This window comes from Brachypodium distachyon, chromosome 3 (genome assembly GCF_000005505.3).
Source record: "Brachypodium distachyon strain Bd21 chromosome 3, Brachypodium_distachyon_v3.0, whole genome shotgun sequence".
Taxonomy (NCBI): Eukaryota; Viridiplantae; Streptophyta; class Magnoliopsida; order Poales; family Poaceae; genus Brachypodium; species Brachypodium distachyon.
Window position 1 is genome coordinate 20000462 of NC_016133.3, and position 16782 is coordinate 20017243.

A 16782-nucleotide genomic window follows, 5' to 3' on the forward strand; every position below is an offset into this window, starting at 1 on the left:
CTAGCCCCGACCGTCGCCGCCCCTACCCCGGCCGCGGCCCCGGCCGCCCCTATCCCGGCCCCAGCCCGTCGCGGCCCCGGCCCTGACCCCGGTACGCTCTCTCTTTCTCTATCTCTCTTTCTCTCTCTCCCTTGCTGTTAGGTTAGGGTTAGGGTAGAATTTTTGAATTTCGAAGTTGAATCTTGCTGTTTAGCGTCCAATTAGGGTTTAATCTTGCTGTTTATGGTTAGTTGTAGTTAATTAGGGTTTAATCTAGCTATTTAGGGTTTAAATATTGTTGTTTAGGGTTTAATATTGCTGTTTAGGGTTTAAATCTTGTTGTTTCCGGTTGATGTTTATAGCTCCATATGGCCATTTAGGATTTAAATCTTGTTGTTTAGGATTTAATAGTGTTGTTTAGGGTTTAATATTGCCATTTAGGGTTTAAATCTTTATATTGCTGCTCTTGTTTAAATATTGTTGTTATTGCTGCTCTTGGTGCAAAGATTGATATATGCATGTGATCCCGACCATCGTGTCGGTTGATATGAGGAATGTGGGCCCGACCATCGTGTCAGGTCGTTGAGAAGGGTCCGGCCATTGTGCCGAGCGGGTATATGTGGGTGGGAATTTTTTTTATGCAGGTATAAAATTCGGGTAGACTAATTTGTTGTTTTACAGCAATCGTCATGCCGAAATTTTCTTATTTTACAACATAGGTCATGCCGAATTTTTCCTTTAAAAAAAATTAGTTTTATAAGTGTTGGATAGGAACCTCAAGCTCGTGTTGAAGAGGTGCCTGAGCAGCCACCGGTTGTGGAGGGAGAAGTCGAAGAAGAAGCGGGGGCATCTTCCTCGGGCCCGGAAATTGCCATGAGCGATGCCTTCGAGCATGGCGAAGAAGGACCGAGGAGCAGTTGTTCCTTGAAGGAGCCGAGGAGCATCTTCTCCTTGAAGGAGCAGCTAACGAGGAAGAAGCCCAGGGTGCGACGTCTCAGGCTATGGTGTCGACTACTCAGTCGAAGTCCAAGCGGGGGGCGAACAAGGTGCCATCGGAGTCGTGGGTCGTCACCAAACTCAATAAAGAAAGCTACCCGCTGGAACCGGTGGAGGCTGCAGAAAGATTCTCCAACACATGCAACGCCATCGTACGGGGACGCGCTCGGATCTATTAATGATGGAGCGACATCTCGGAAGCTGTGAAGCAGGACTGTTACGAGGCGGCATGGAAGCGGTTCGTGCCTGCCAATGATGAGATCAGGAGACGGTTGGAGTGGCGGATTCACCAAGTCATGAGGAAGGGCCAGAGCACGTGGCAATATAACTGCAGGAAGCTCATCGGCAAAGACTGGAAGACAGTGGTTAACAAGCACTGGAAGGAGATCTCGGAGGAGGACTGGGAGAGGTTCAAGGTGTGGGTCAGGTCCCCCGAATTCAAGGCCAGCCAAAAATGGTACAAGGAGCTTCGTGAGAAAAGGCCCTTCGACAACCGCCTCGGTAGTCGTGGACGCCCCGGAAAGGAGAAGGTGTGGGCGAAGGAGGACGCCGCATTGGACCAAACCGGTATACAGCCGAAGGCCCCAACTTTGCTTCACGGTGAGCGCTCCAGCAAATTGCTGCGGTCGTCCATGACCACAAATCAGTGGGCGGGCCTGGAGCCTATGTCAGAGAAGTAAGAGGCTGCACTCGTAAGGCCTCGTCCTGACATCTTCTTTTATTGGTTGGGCTTCTTATACTCACATATAAGATTAACACCGAGCATGTTGTTTTTTGTATACAAGGTGCAATGGCAGAGTGGGAGTCGGATGGCTCCCACTCGTCTATCAACCAACAGTGGGATGATGCCATCACCTACGCTCTGCAACGAAATGAGCACGGGGGCCATATGCGAGGTGTCTATTCCGGGCCCTTTCGTAGGCAGATGGCGAAAGAGCAAGGTTCCCGGAAACGCAGAAGGGCGTCCAGCAAAGAACAGAGCTCAGAGGAATTAGATGAGAAGATCCGGGTGTTGGCGAGGGAGGAGCTCAGGAAGCTCATGCGGCATGCAAGGGGCCAGCGTGACGTCGACAACTTCATTGATCACGATGTTTTCCCGCCGGTGCCCATCCAACCAACCCCACCCACACCGGATACGTCCCCGCTGGGGAATAGGACCTCATGCTCCGGCACCGAGTGCCAGCTTGACCCGCTTGGGCCACCCGACGAGAACCTCACGGTAAGCGTCTTCGCGCGCTACGAAAAATAGTGAAATACCACTATCATGCTCCAATCTATTAATGATGGTCCCATGTTTTTCATGCGCAGAAGGGCGTCAAATGCCGGCTACACATGCCGACGGTGGGGAATCCTCTGGGCGCGCGCGGGTTGCTGATGCCGCGTACGGCCGTGGTGCACCACGTGACCCTGCGAGACGACATGGTCAGGGTGCAGGTGGACTCCGTGCTCAAGGGCTTCGAGGACGAACCGGTCCCTTATCCTCCGCACGAAGAGGCGACGATCCTAAGGGATCGCGTCAACTCCTACGTCATCTGGCCTAGGAGGTTGGTGGTCCTCACTACGGAGCCTTCTCCATCTCCATCTCCGTCGCCCCGCCTCGGTCCGTCTCCACCCGCCCGGCGCCTGACGTCTCCGTTGCCGCTTGGCGCCTCACCCGGTCTTTTGGACTACGAGCCCGCGGAACGAAACTTCTCACCTGCGATGGAGTGCAGCGACGACAATGCAGGCCAAAATCCTCCGTCGCCGCCCAAACCCGAAGCCCCAAAGCCATCCGTACCAAGACCCGTCCCTCGGAGAGCCACAGCACAATGGCCCCTTTGGAGCCCCGTCCAAGTGCCCATCTGGGATGCAGGTCCCCCATAAATTGGACAATTCTGATTTCCAGAGACGCAGGAAAAACAAGAGGGGGACAGGCGGCAAGGCAAGCAAGGGTTGCTCCAAGGAGGGGAAAGAGTCGTCTTCTACGGGAAGACAACCAAAAACCGCGCCGCAGATAGAAGGGATTTGGGAAGAGTGATCAGACATTCTGAAGATACCCACTCACCCCCGTGTTGGAGATAGATTGCCTGATGGATCTTATTTCGTGGACAGGCCATTCTCCCAATTCTTGTTGTTCCACCCCGGACAATCGATGGTGTCCCAAGATGACCTGTATCGCCTGCCACGGGAGATGCAAGAGCTCCATGAAAAATACATGAATGTGGCATCATCAGGCGCAGACCTAACAAATGTGGAAATTAGGCTTCGAGTGCCAAAGCATTATGGCTTCTTTGACTCCAATACGGGGGAAATCTAGAGGGAAAACGACGTTACCTTCGGCATTGACTTTCTCGACTTGTTTCACCTCTCCAACCGCAAGTGCCTTGAATCGTCATATTAAGACTACGGTGTGTACACTCCACGAGGGAGGCCTATAGGATGAAGCAATATGGGATGGCCGTCGCCGACCCTCTTCTCTTCAAAGCCACTTGCTTGTTCCAGACCCATTGTTGGCCGAAAGTAGAAGATTGGCGATTGAATACCTCACTCAATTCATGTTGAAGCACCAAGACCGCCGTTTTGTATTGATATTGTACCATCTGCTGTAAGTTGTTTTCTATTCGCGTGAATACATACATTTTTTTCCGTCGGAAGACTTGCTTGTTATATTATTTGGCTAATACAATGTGCGTCCTTTTGTGAAACAGCGGCCATTGGGTGACAATAGCCATCTGCATCGATCTTGGAGGGGTCACATATTTTGATCCACTACGACGCAAGGAGAATGAACCACAACGCAACTTTGAGCGGATCAAATATGTCATCGGCGCAGCCTATCAAGACGCGGTGAAATGGTACGGGATGCCTAACTTCAGCCGCAATCATGACGCTCCCGTCAGGCACACTTTAAGGTTCCCCTGCGAGCAACAGCCTGAAGGATCCGTCTATTATGGTTACTACTGTGCACACACTATTCATCAGTTCATCAACGACTTCCAGCCGAAGGGGAAGAAGACCTTCGAAGAAGTGAGGAATTGGTTTCTGGCCAACGTCGAGTTAGGGCACAACGCAGAAATTCTTGTGTACGAGATCCAAAAGGACATCGGTGAAATCCTCAGCAAGGAGGTCCTCAAATCAAGCGGGGATTACTATGGCGGTGGGATTGTTGGCAAAAGTGGTTAAATTGTGTGGAACACTTCTATTTGTGACTCATTCTTTCAAACACTTTGTATACATGCATGTGACTTGAATGTTTAACTCGTAACTTTGTAATATATTTGTTGTTATTCTGTTTCTTTGGTGCTGTATACTGTGCTGCTGTATTCCTGCTATGTGATGTATTCCTGCTATTTTTGTACTACAGGAAATTTATTTTTATAAATAATTCATTTTTTTTCAGAAAAAATAGTACCAGTGGCGGTTAGACACCACCGCCACTGAACAGATAGTAGAGACGGTTAGACACCACCACCACGGGAAAAGGTTCCGGTGGCGGTGGCCACAGACCTCCGGTGGCGGTGGCCACAGACCGCCACTGGAAATGTCCAGTGGCGGGTAATTCGCCCGCCACTGATGTACTCCACGCACTTTTCAGGTGGTGTCGGAGGGATTTACAGTGGCGGTTTGTAGGTCTTCGGTGGAGGGTATTTTACCCGCCATTGGTGATCTCGGTGCAGTAGTGGCGGGTATTTTGCCCTCCACCGGTGCTAAAACCTACAGTGACGCAGAGTTTGGTGGCGGGCGTGATCACCGCCACCAACCCAATTTTTGACCGTCATTGGAGGGATTTTCTAGCAGGTCAGCTCACCTCCTCTCCTATCTCCTTCGGTTCTCCTTTATCCCGCTTTTTCTTTTGTTCCTCTCCTATGGCTCCGATGAGCGTTCCATTTCAGCCTTAGATTCCTAAAGTTCGGAATCTACAATTTTCCCTTTGCTAATATCGGGGTGCAGTTTGGGACGTTATGTTAGTTTGCACGTGGAATATAAATGAGACTAAAAGTAGGAAGTTTCCAGCAAGGAAATTTAGGCCAAATTTATGTGCAGTTCAGATATTGAGTTTTTTGAAAACTTTAGACACGTACGAGAGTTAGCAAATATAACCATTTAACTCATTGTAACATGTTGTAGATGAAAACACGTACACAATTACATAACTTAATAAATAAACACCCACACGTGCCTGATACACACCTCTCATCTCTCTTTTTCTCACTCTCTCGGAAGACTGTTATTCTGGAGAGACTAATAAACAAAAGACGCTGGAAATGATGAAAGACCGACGAATCCAATCGAGCATGCAACTGATTTATAGCTCGGGTCCATGCATGGTTAGTGCTGAGCCGGAGGGTGGTAGATGGGCGTGGGGTGTTCTCCTCCATAGGTGGGCGTGGGAGTGGGTGGGGCGGGGTGGTAGTCCGGCTTGGGCTCTGGCTTGGGCTCCGGTTTGGACGGCACGGGCTTCTTGTGAAAATGGTCAATGATGTGTTTCTTGAATGACATGGGGTGCCCTCCTCCATAGCTAGGCGTTGGTGGGGCGGGGTGGTAGTCTGGCTGGGGCTGCGGCTTGGGCTCTGGCTTGGGCTCCGGATTGGGCGGCACAGGTTTCTTGTGGAAATGGTCAATGATGTGTTTCTTGAAGGGCATGAGGTGCTCTCCTCCGTAGGTGGGCGTGGGTGGGGCAGGGTGGTAGTCCGGTTGGGGCTGCGGGTTGGGCTCTGGCCTTGGCTCCGGCTTGGGCGGCACGGGTTTCTTGTGGAAATGATCAATGATGTGTTTCTTGAAGGGCATGAGGTGCCCTCCTCCATAGGTGGGTGTGGGGGCAGAGTGATAGTCCGGCTGGGGATGCGGTTTGGGTTCTGATTTCGGCTCCGGCTTGGGCGGCACGGGCTTCTTGTGAAAATGGTCAATGATGTATTTCTTGATGGGCTCGCACAATGTCGCCGACGCACACTCCGCCGATGGGTACTGGGTCTTTCCTCCGACAACACCAAATGTGTCCTCAGAAAGCGGCACGATCTTAGATGGCTCCTGCCCGGGGCACGGCGCGTTGTTGGCCGCGCTGTGGAGCTGGGCGAGGCAGTCGGCGCCATGGAGGTCAGCAGCGAGGGGCACGCTGAACGCGCCGGTGCCATCGAGATGGCCCACGGCCTTGCTCTCGTACTCGCCCTTGCTGTTCTTGCACTTGATGGCCACGTGGAGACCTGAAATGTGGCAAAGCGTGAGCTACCTAGCTCCAGATATATATATCGATGCGTACCTACATTGAGCGATTGTTAACTAGGAGACAGGAGTTACCCTTGAAAGCTTGCTCGGCCTTCATGTTCTTCCGGGTGCAGTCGGCGCACTTGGCCAGGCCGACGACGACGGACGCTGCAGCCTCGGCGTTTGCAATCGCCATGATCAGGACGGCGCAAACGCCGAGGAGAAATCCCCTCCGAGGAACTACCATGTTCGCACGGTGATGTTGGAGCAAGTGTGATCGTTGTGGTGAGAAGATGTGTACGTATCAGCTCCCGATGAATGGATGAATTGGAGAGAAGGCCAGCGCGTGGTTTATATACGCACCAGCTAGCCTGCTCGGGACCTATCGATCGCCAAAAAATCAATTTTGCCGCCGAATTTTCGGATTGCAAATTAATGCCGCACGTCCAATCGCCCATTGTATGTTGAATTTTCTCTTCGTGGGCCGTTGCATGCATGATTTGATCAGTCGGTGTTCTTCTCTGTTCCTCTCTCTTACTTGATGGGCTGGTAGTCACGATACGTTACGTACCCACAGGGTTCATTGCTGCACACGCATGCATGCACGTACTGTGGACTTTTTTGTTGGTGGTATGTTCTATCGACCAGCAAAGTTGCTGACATGCTGTAAAGTGTGTCCCTTTTGTACGAGTAATCAACTCGCAGTACTCTGATAGTACAGTACGATTACTATGTTTCATGGAAATGGCAGTACTGCGAGATGAACTGGACGATTGCTAGCTTGCTCTTCCTTAGCTATATTAATGTGTGCAAATATAGCATGCCTAGAATTTGTGATGGGTAAAGGTCAAACATCTACTACATCTGTCCTAAAATACAAGTCATATTATGTCCCTTTCACCGAGGCTTTCATTAAATAAAATGCTCCATTTGCATACAACCGGCAATTCTTTTATTATTACATTGACCTAGCACAGTATCGATCCTGCGCACAAAACATCTTTACACATGCATCTTCGGAATTTTTTGGCTCACATGGTGATGTATTGCTCTATTATTTTAAAGAACATGAAATCAAAGATAGGTTTGTATTATTTGTATAAGATAATAAACTAGTATCTATACCTATTTAAAAAATATGGACCGTTCTCTTCACCGTCTTCTGTCAAACTTCCCAAAAAATGTGGGCCCCCCAAGATTGCATATATATTAGGCATAGTAAGCCGGCTGGCCCGTTACCTGCACCAAATTGGAATGGAATTCCGTGAGGAAATCCATCGCCAGCGGAATCATTACGAGAGTCGGGCAACAACTCCGAATTTGACGAGAAAAAGATCGCTCCACCGGAACACTAGGGGAGTCGGAAGATGAGACCTGATTGGGCACCCATCGGGCAAGGAATCGAAACCATGGTCGTCCCCTTTGTGTCCCAGGCGCGGCCACACGGCTGGTCCCTTCTTCCGTTTCCTAGCCATGGCCGTCACCTCCTAGGGCTAAATTACACGATGAGATGACGAATTATTAGAAAAAACTGATAAGACAGACTGCGAGAGAGAATGGTGGCGGCGCCTTGGGCATAGTAGAGAGAGCAAGAGATGATGGCCGAGTGTAGAATGGGAGATGGGAGAAGGCACCTCGATGCATTTCTTCTTTGAGCTAGACTGAGCGAGAGAGATGGCCAAACATGCCAAATTGATGGGTCATCGAGTCAGAGCTACTGGGCCAATTTTGCACTTGGTCTTTATTTATTTTTTACAGCAGGTTTCATCCGTTAATTCTTATTGCATCAAAGAGTCCACATATTATATACTAAAAATAATATTTATTTAATTAAAATATTAACTGGGCGACCCATTGGGTATCCATGGGTATAAACCTATACCCATACCCTACCCATGACTAATCGCGCGAGACATCGGGTATACCCATGGGCGTAAACGTCGACCCATATCCAACCCACTTGGGTCGGATATCCGCGGGCGAGTTGTCACATTTAATACTTGCCGGCCATATAAGACAGACTCCAGCCGCCACGCCGAGACATGACTACGAGTAGTCAGATAGCCGAAAGGCCAACAACGTCAAGTCGTCTGAACTGACCACAAGACAGATCCGCCAAACAACTCAATCAAATAATTGGAAAAAATTTACACGTGCACTGCCAGTTTATTAATTAGGCTTGATTTAATCTAATATTGATAAGATCCTTCAGAAAACAAGGAAAATCAAAATAGGCATACTCAACAAAATAATCAAATGTCTATACTCATAAACGAACATTGAGCTGTCAAAACATAAATTTGTTGCCGCTTCTAACTCTTTGTTTTAACGGCTGAAGTGAGATAGTGGAGAGAACTAAAAAAAATTAAGTGATTCTGTGTCAAAACATCTTTGACCGGGTGATGTTATATAATTTTCAGAACGAAGTGTATTGTTCTATTTTGAGAGACTAGAGTATAGAGACACAATCTTCGGAAGAAACCTTTTTTAAAGGGATATTTGGAGATCGTTAAAGAAGAGCAAAGAGAGGTTTTGATGCATGTTTTGAATGTATCATTTTATTTTATTGTTCCGTTGCAACGCACGGGAATTTCAGCTAGTAATATAATAAAACTCGGGCCTCGGTAGTCCGGTTTGCCATTTGTAAGTTAGACGTATATTACAGTCATACGCTCAAATGAAGTTCGGATTGTGAGCATGATTGATAGTTAGATAGGCAGAACTAATGAACCTCACTACATCTAGTAAAATGCACTCAGGGTCATTGAACTTGCTTTCGATTCTCAATTTAATCAGTGTATTTTGTAAATCGAGACTTACGGTCACTCAACTTGACGAAATATCCCACATATTTTCTATCGTATAAGTATATGCCATTTCAACACAGATTTGTGCAATTTGCTCCCGATGAATAATACCACGAGGGATCGGACCGGGCGCGCTCACAGCGGGCCCCACCACGAGGGATTCCTCAAGGGCCAATTTTTTTTAAAAGCGATGCGCTAGGATAGGCGACGCACACGTACGTATTAAAATATTGTGCCGATGAATGTACGTGGGACATTTCGATAAGTTCGGTGACGTAAGTCTCTATTTCCAAAAATACAATGAATCTATTGAGAATACGAACCAAGTTCAATGATTGTGGGTGTATTTTACTCCACTACATCTATAAGAAAAGAATTAACCATCTCATTATACCTTGAAGTATGGAAGTATGTCGTGTTTTGAACACGAGCCAATTCTTTATTTCGATGGGCTTTTTTGAATGCCCATCGGGCTGGGCCCGGTTGTGCCAGGCCCGGCACAAATTTAATCGGGCCGGGCCGATTAAAATGTTTTTTTTAAATCTAAATACACTACGTTTCTTACGACGCTAGGAATAAAAATATGATGGCCTCCTCCTCATTCTTCCACTTGTTGACCACTAGACCAACCCTCTTGCATGTTGGGGTTAATTGTATCTATGCCACTCTCTATTCCATCTGTTGGAGATATGCCATTACAAAAACTTGACAGTTCGGCCAGCCCAGGACGGTTAAGCCCGACGGGAGATATCTCCGATTGGTGGAATAGACAGTGGCATAGATCCAGTTAACGCTTGTTGTTATGCCAGGCCAAAACCCATTTTGAGCCTCCATGACTGCCAAGCAAAAAAAAAGGCTGCCGGACTAGCCCGATGCTTTTCTAGGGGCCCTTTTTTAAGACCCGTTAGGGTTAACCGTGCCGGGCTGGTCCAATGCGTGCCTCGTGCTGCGCTTGGGCCGAGAGGTGGCCATTTGGGGTCAGCCCATCCGACACCTCTAATGTCGAGATTCACTGGCCGTGCCCGGGCCAGGCCCGATTAACGCGTGTCGGGCTGGGCCAGCCCGTTGGCCATCTATAACACGGAGCGGGCCTTTTGGAGATTATTGTAACCGTAAAACTCGGAGCATCCTCTCAGGAAAAAAAAAACTCGGGGCAGCCCAAATTTACGACCATTTTGCTACCGCCGCTCGTTTCAATTCTGTCTCACGACTCTTCCTCCCTCGTCACAGTTTAGGCCTCCCTCGCCGGAGCCTCTGTTGCTTCCCTCCCTCGCCGGAGCCGCTCCCCCAGCTGCAACTGTTGCCACATCCCTGGCCAGAGCGGCAGCCGCCACCATGGAGGCACACGCGCCCGCCTGATCTGCTGCCCCGATCCGGCCGCCTCCTAACGATGCACAAGCCACGAACTCGTCGGCTGCGTCGAGCTCCGCCCATCCAGCTGCCAGCAGTTGGTCCGGCGGCCGCATCCTCGATCTCCCGTGCCAGCCGATTCAACGATTCGGGAGTCGGGACCTCCAAATCGAGCACATCTCCGATGTCCGATCCCACGGCCCGATCTCCCTTTCCCAGCGAACAGGCTGAACAGAGCTTGCTGGACGAACTTGGGTTAACGAGCTTCCAGCCCAACAGGAAAGAAGAGCAGTGCGGAACGTCTAGAATCGGGACTGAAAGTTGGATCGATGGATTTTGAGAAGCTGCAGGACTTCCGAACACACGATTGATCGAAGTCACGTTGCTGTTTTATTTCTTTGTGACACGATGGAATCGTTAATGGGCTGTTACAAGGAGGACATGATACAGGGAGACGTTCTTCAACGAGAGGACCACCATGCCGTCCATTCGCTCAAAAAAATAAAAAAAATAACCAAGCCATATCCATGAACCGATCTCCTGTTGCGCTTGCAGCCTCCCAAGTTTTGTTGTCCCTTTGCCTGCCGTGCAGGGTCGAGGGAGAGTACTGTGTTCCCTTTGCCACCTTAGATTCCTAAAGTTCGGAATCTAAGATTTTCCCTTCGCTAATTTTCAGTGATGCAGTTTAGCTGGTACGTCAGTGTGCACTGTGCAGTATAGGTGATCTAAATTCAAGGAATTTCCAGGGATGCAATTTAGGCTAAGTTTATGTAGAATTTGGAGTTTTTCAGAAGTTCACATAACAAGAGAATTAGCAAATGTAATTACTTAACTCTTTATAATTTCTTGTAGAAGAAAACAGACACACAATTACATAGCATAATAAATAAACACCCACACACCTTCCTGACTCTCTCTTATACGACCATTATTCTGGAAAACCGATGAATCCAATCGGGCCTGTAACTGATATATAGCTTGATCAGGACAATGCATGCATGACTAATGCTGAGCCGGAGGGTGGTAGATGGGCGTGGGGTGTCCTCCTCCTCCTCCTCCTCCTCCGTAGGTGGGCGTGGGTGGGACGGGGTGGTAGTCCGGCTTGGGCTCAGGTTTGGGCTCCGGTTTCGGTGGGACAGGCTTCTTGTGGAAGTGGTCGATGATGTGCTTCTTGATGGGCTCGCACAACGTCGCTGACGCGCACACGGCCGACGGGTAGTGGGTCTTTCCTGCGACGAAGCCGAATGTGCCTTCGGAAAGCGGCACGATTTTGGATGGCTCCTGCCCAGGGCATGGCGCGTTGTTGGCCGTGCTATGGAGCTGGGCCAGGCAGTCGGCGCCGTGGAGGTCGGCGGCGAGGGGCACGCTGAACGCGCCGGTGCCGTCCAGATGGCCCACGGCCTTGCTCTCGTAGTCGCCGTTGCTGTTCTTGCACTTGATGGCCACGTGGACACCTGAAATGATATATGTATCCATCGCAGAATCAGAACAGCAGTGAGGTCACAATCTACATCTATATGCATGTATGTGCATGTATATTGAGCCATTAATTGACACGGTGTAGTAGTAGTTACCCTTGAAAGCTTGCTCGGCCTTCATGTTCTTCCTGGTGCAGTCGGCGCACTTGGCCAAGCCGACGACGACCGAAGCTGCCTCGGCGTTTGCAATCGCCATGATCAGAACGGCGCAAACGCCAATGAGAAATCCCCTTCGAAGAACTGCCATGATCTTGATCGAGCTAGTGCGATCGTTGTGGTGAGAAGATGTAGATCAGCCCTCGATCGATGAGTGGATGAATGTATGGACAGGCAACGCGTGGTTTATATAGGGATCAGCATTGATCAACCCAGCTCGATCCATCTGGCCGCGTAACACGGAGATCGATCGCCAATTCAATTTTGCCGCCGAATCTCCGGATTGGAAATTAATGCCGTATGTCGCCCAATGGTCCATTGCATGTTGAATTTTTTTTCCTGAATGGTCCGTTGCATGATTTATCAGTTGGTGCTCTCCAAATTCCTCTCTTACTTGATAAGTTGGTAGTCACGTAAGTACCACAGGGTTTGTTGCGCCACATGCATGCATGCTGTCAACTTTTTGTTGGTGGTATGTTCTATCGACGAGGAAAGTTGCTGATTCTTCTGCTTTCCTGTAAAGTGTGTGTACTCAACTCGAACTACTACAATAGTACGGTACCAGTACTATGTTTCATGAAAATGGCAGTACTTTGAGATGAACTGATGATTGCTTGCTCTTCCTTAGCTATTAAGTAGCATGTCTTGAATTTGGGTTGGGTAAATTAGAGTAAACATCTAAACTAGTACTTTCTTAAATATAAGACGTGCTAGCTTTTTCTTAATTCAAACTTCTTCGAGTTTGTCCAAAAAGCTTATAATATCTACAATATCAGATATGTATATCAAGATGTATATCATGAAAAGTTAGTCAACAAAACCAATTTAGGCTTCTAAGTGTTGCTATATTTTTCTACAGATCGACTTAGTCACAAACTAGCTATAAGAAGTTTACTTAGGATAAAAGCAGAACATCTTACATACGAAGTATTTTGAAACCAAGGGAGTAGCAATTATTAATTCTTTTTCACTAATTCTTCCAAAGATCCATGCAGAATGTTGCATGTATGGACTTACACACCTTAATTTTAAGTCAAATTTGTAGCCACTGGATCTTGCATCGGTCCTGACCCTGAGAAGATCGGGTGGTTCAATTTTTTGACTTAAACTCTTTAACACAATCAAACAACCATCCAACATCAACATATCCTCTCTCTAGAAAATGACAGAACAAACGCTTTATTTAAAACAGAAAACTGAAAAGATCCAACATAAATTATATTCATGTAGGAGTATAGTATTACTCCTAATAAGTAGGAATAGGAGTTAATTTGATTTTTCCACACAGAGATTTACTACCGAACTTCGATGTTTAGTTTTATTCAAGTAATATTTCTGACAGGGTTAATCAATTCATATTATTTATCAGCAATATATCACCCCGCCCCCCCTCCCTCTGTCTTAAATGATATCACGACGTTGGCCGGTTTGGGCTGGCCTATCTCTTGTCCCACAAGCGATGGGGTTATTAACCGATTTCTTTCAGGATAACTAAAGTATTACACATTTACTGCTGTATGGCTACTAGCTTGTTGGATGTCTCTGGTCCCAAAAACTTCATAGACCAAGTACCGCACAAATGCACTGCTGCTTCTTGATGACCAATAAATTCATGAACGTGCACGGTGATTTGATCACACCCTATGAAACTCATGTGCCAAGTCATTCGACGATCCAATAGGTCTATAAGTCTGTGTACGGTGTACCCACTTCTCCGTGTGAAGATTGGAGCCTCTTCAAATTTGAAGACTCTACTAATTTTTGTAGTCGACGCGCAGTTAATCATGCATGGGTCCCTTTGTGTACGTAGAATCTGTGTGGTGTACATATCTTCCTGAGAGCGAAGATTTTACCGGTGCCGATACCTCTTGGAGCGCCACGCGGTGGTGGGCCAGGTTTACTACACATGATGAATGATATATTTCATTGGTGCATGATATATGAATGAAACATTTCATTGGTATATTATATAGGAATGATATATTTCATTGGTATATGATATATTATTAGTATGTTTCATTGGTATATGTTATATGAATTGTATGTTTAACTGGTATATACTCCCTTCCTTTCACAAAGTTTGACTTATTTGGTTTTGTACCTTAAGACAAAACTTTGATCAATAATTATTTTACTAATATGTAACTTATATGCTACGAAATCATGATTATTAGCAAGAACTTTTAAAAATGAATTTATTGATATATATTTCATGTATGAAAAAACACATTAAATGAATTATCATTGGTCAAACTCTTGTCTTAACGAAACGAAATACGCCAACTTTTGTGAAAAGAAAGAGATATAGTGTATTTCATTGGTATATGATACATGAATTGTATATTTAATTGGTATATAATGTGTGAATGGTATTATTCATTGATTTATCATTTCAAAGAACCACGCGTGGGCCTGGTTGAGCACCAGGTGGGTGGCTGCTTGATGCCGGTAGGTAGTGGCACCGTTAAAAGAGAGCCTCTCTCTGTGCGAGAAGAAAGAGATAAAATCATCGCAATGTAAACTGCTCGTCGGTGAACCCCGGTCCGGCTTATTTGACACTCTGACAAAAATGTTGGACGCTTGGTCAAAATTCTCTTTCCTGTGTTCTTTTCTGATTGTCTCCAAATGATATGATTATTGTCAGACAAGTCATGGATAGCCAATATAAAATGATCTTCTCCTTCCCTCGGAACGCCACCATTCCTCATTTCGCCGAGGCATCACGCCGTTGTCATGCATATAGTCCTGACAGCACGGCACTCCTTGAGTCTCGTTTCAAAACACAAGTATAATTTCCTATTAACCCGACAAGTACCCGCCCTTCCTAAGAATTACCCTCTCTTCCTGTAATCTGAACATTCCTGGAAATGTGAACCTGTTTGAGACAATCATCACAGCAATTGATTGAAACACACCCAGGTCTTGTATTTGCAGTTTGGCGTGCCACACTCACAATGCTGACACTCTTCTTCTTTTTTCGAAAAGGGAAACATCTTCAGCCTCTGCATCAATTGATGCACATGGTCATATTTTATTTTGAAGTTATAAAAGTCTTACAAACCACTAATCAAAGATTGTGGATTAAAAAATGAGCTAGCGGAACAAGTTTTTCCACATAGTGCGAGATTGTTGGCATTGTGCCAGATCAGCGAAAGCTAGATTTTGATCTGCAAAGATATCTTGGCTTTTCCACATGGTGCCTATATTTTTTTTTTGACGAAACGGCAGCAACGCTGCATTTCATTGATTAAGCTAGAACAAAAGATTTATTTACAACTCCAAGAAGGAGAACAAAAACAGAAAACATAAAACAGCCTAGGAAAGAGCTTCGGGAGGGCGAACCCTGTGAAACCAACAACTCTCAATCATCTAAAGGAGGCAACCGCCTTGCAACCAGCAAGCTTCCAGGTCAGGAGCTCGTCGAAGGCAAGATCACAGAGCTTGGCAACGGAAGAATGATGTGATTGAAACACCCTCTGGTCTCGCTTGAGCCAAATATGCCACCATCCCAGCATGATCGTGACACCGAGACGGTCTCGGTGCAAATTGGAGGTGCATCGTTGAGCTTCATCAAACCACCACTCAGAAAGGAGAAGAAAAGACTGATGAGGCATGGAGTTAATATGGACATTGACTTTCCGCAGGAGCAGCGTCCAGAACTGAGCGGCGAAGGAGCAAGTAGCAAACAGGTGGGTGGCAGTCTCCGGCGAGGTTCGGCACATCTGGCATATAGGATTAGCATTGATACCTTTTAAAATGAGGCGATCTGCAGTGAGGCATCTTTGAAGAGCAACTATCCAAGAGAAAAACTTCACTTTAGCTGGGATTTGAATTTTCCAAATAAGGGCAGCCTCCATGGAGAGGGTTCGTCCAAGGAATTGGATATAATATGCAGGTGTAGCTGAGTAAGATCCTGATGGCTCAAGCTTCCAAGAAATCGCATCCGGCTCGTTGGATAGAGAAACATTTTGAACATTGTTCCACAGAGCAATGAATTGCACCAAGACTTCATGAGTGGGCTGACGCTTGATGTTTCGGATCCAGCATTGATTATGCAGTGCAACTTTGACACAAGAGTCTCAAGCTCTAGAATGATGGAAAAGAGCTGGGAAGCGAGCCGCAAGAGGCTGGTCAAAAAGCCATGGGTCTGTTAGGATAATCTTGAGTTTGAGTCTAGCTAGTTGCATGTGTTTGTGTCCTAATCAGATTAGGAGTGTGTCTATGCGTGAGTTAGTAGTGTTCATGTGCATGTACGATTCAGCGTGAGTTGTGTTCGAGTAGGACTAGTAGTCCGTATGGTATTGGGCTTGTGCGTGTATATATACGCATGCAACCCTCTAGCTTGTAATCAAGGTCGTGGGATTTGAGATATTGAGAAGAAATAAAAAGAGAGGCATGACAGGTGCCTCTAGCCAAATAAATTCCCGATCGTGTGCGTCTTCATGTGACTGATTTTTGGGCAAACCCAACATTTGGTATCAGAGCGAGGTCCAAGATTTGAAGACGCGCTTGCCCCGGGGAGGCGATGTGCTAGCGCCTCGGGGCGGGCAACGGTGGCGAAGCGGCGTCCGTGGATTAGGGTGGCGATCTGCGGTTGTGCAACGGAGTAGCGTGGAGTGGATTGGATCGAGTTGTCATCGAGGTGGGCCGATCTTCCAGTAACGGGAGATCATAATACTGATCGCCGGAAAGTATTCGGCATCAGGGCAAACTGTTGTCAGCAAGCTCGTGAGGAGTTATGTGTTTTAGCGTCAGCGTCCGTGAGTCGTGGTTGTGTCCAAGTGCTCGTCGGTGTGAGGCTCTGTTGCAGCGGAAGTGCATCACGGTCGAAGGTT

At 47.2% G+C, this 16782-nt stretch overlaps 1 protein-coding gene across 1 annotated transcript; it reads right to left on the reverse strand.

Moving 5' to 3' along the window:
* Positions 1-5041: 5041 nt before the first annotated feature.
* LOC100836348 (proline-rich protein 4) lies at positions 5042-12123 on the reverse strand. The gene is made up of 5 exons (XM_024461386.1): positions 11888-12123; positions 11317-11767; positions 11010-11073; positions 6250-6460; positions 5042-6155 (listed from the first exon to the last, which is right to left on the reverse strand). The coding sequence occupies exons 1-5, from the start codon at positions 12036-12038 to the stop codon at positions 5284-5286; spliced, it is 1749 nt and encodes a 582-aa protein (XP_024317154.1). The 5' UTR covers positions 12039-12123; the 3' UTR covers positions 5042-5283.
* Between the last annotated feature and the right edge of the window lie 4659 nt (positions 12124-16782).

What these genes read in the sequence shown, in the direction of transcription:
- LOC100836348 (XM_024461386.1), bottom strand. Translation starts at nt 12,038, where the DNA reads ATGGCAGTTCTTCGAAGGGGATTTCTCATTGGCGTTTGCGCCGTTCTG. An exon ending in CACCCTCCGGCTCAGCATTA is followed by an intron (nt 11,074 to 11,316) that starts GTCATGCATGCA and finishes ACATAAACTTAG; the next exon opens with CCTAAATTGCATCCCTGGAA. An exon ending in GGCCGAGCAAGCTTTCAAGG is followed by an intron (nt 6,156 to 6,249) that starts GTAACTCCTGTC and finishes GCCACATTTCAG; the next exon opens with GTCTCCACGTGGCCATCAAG.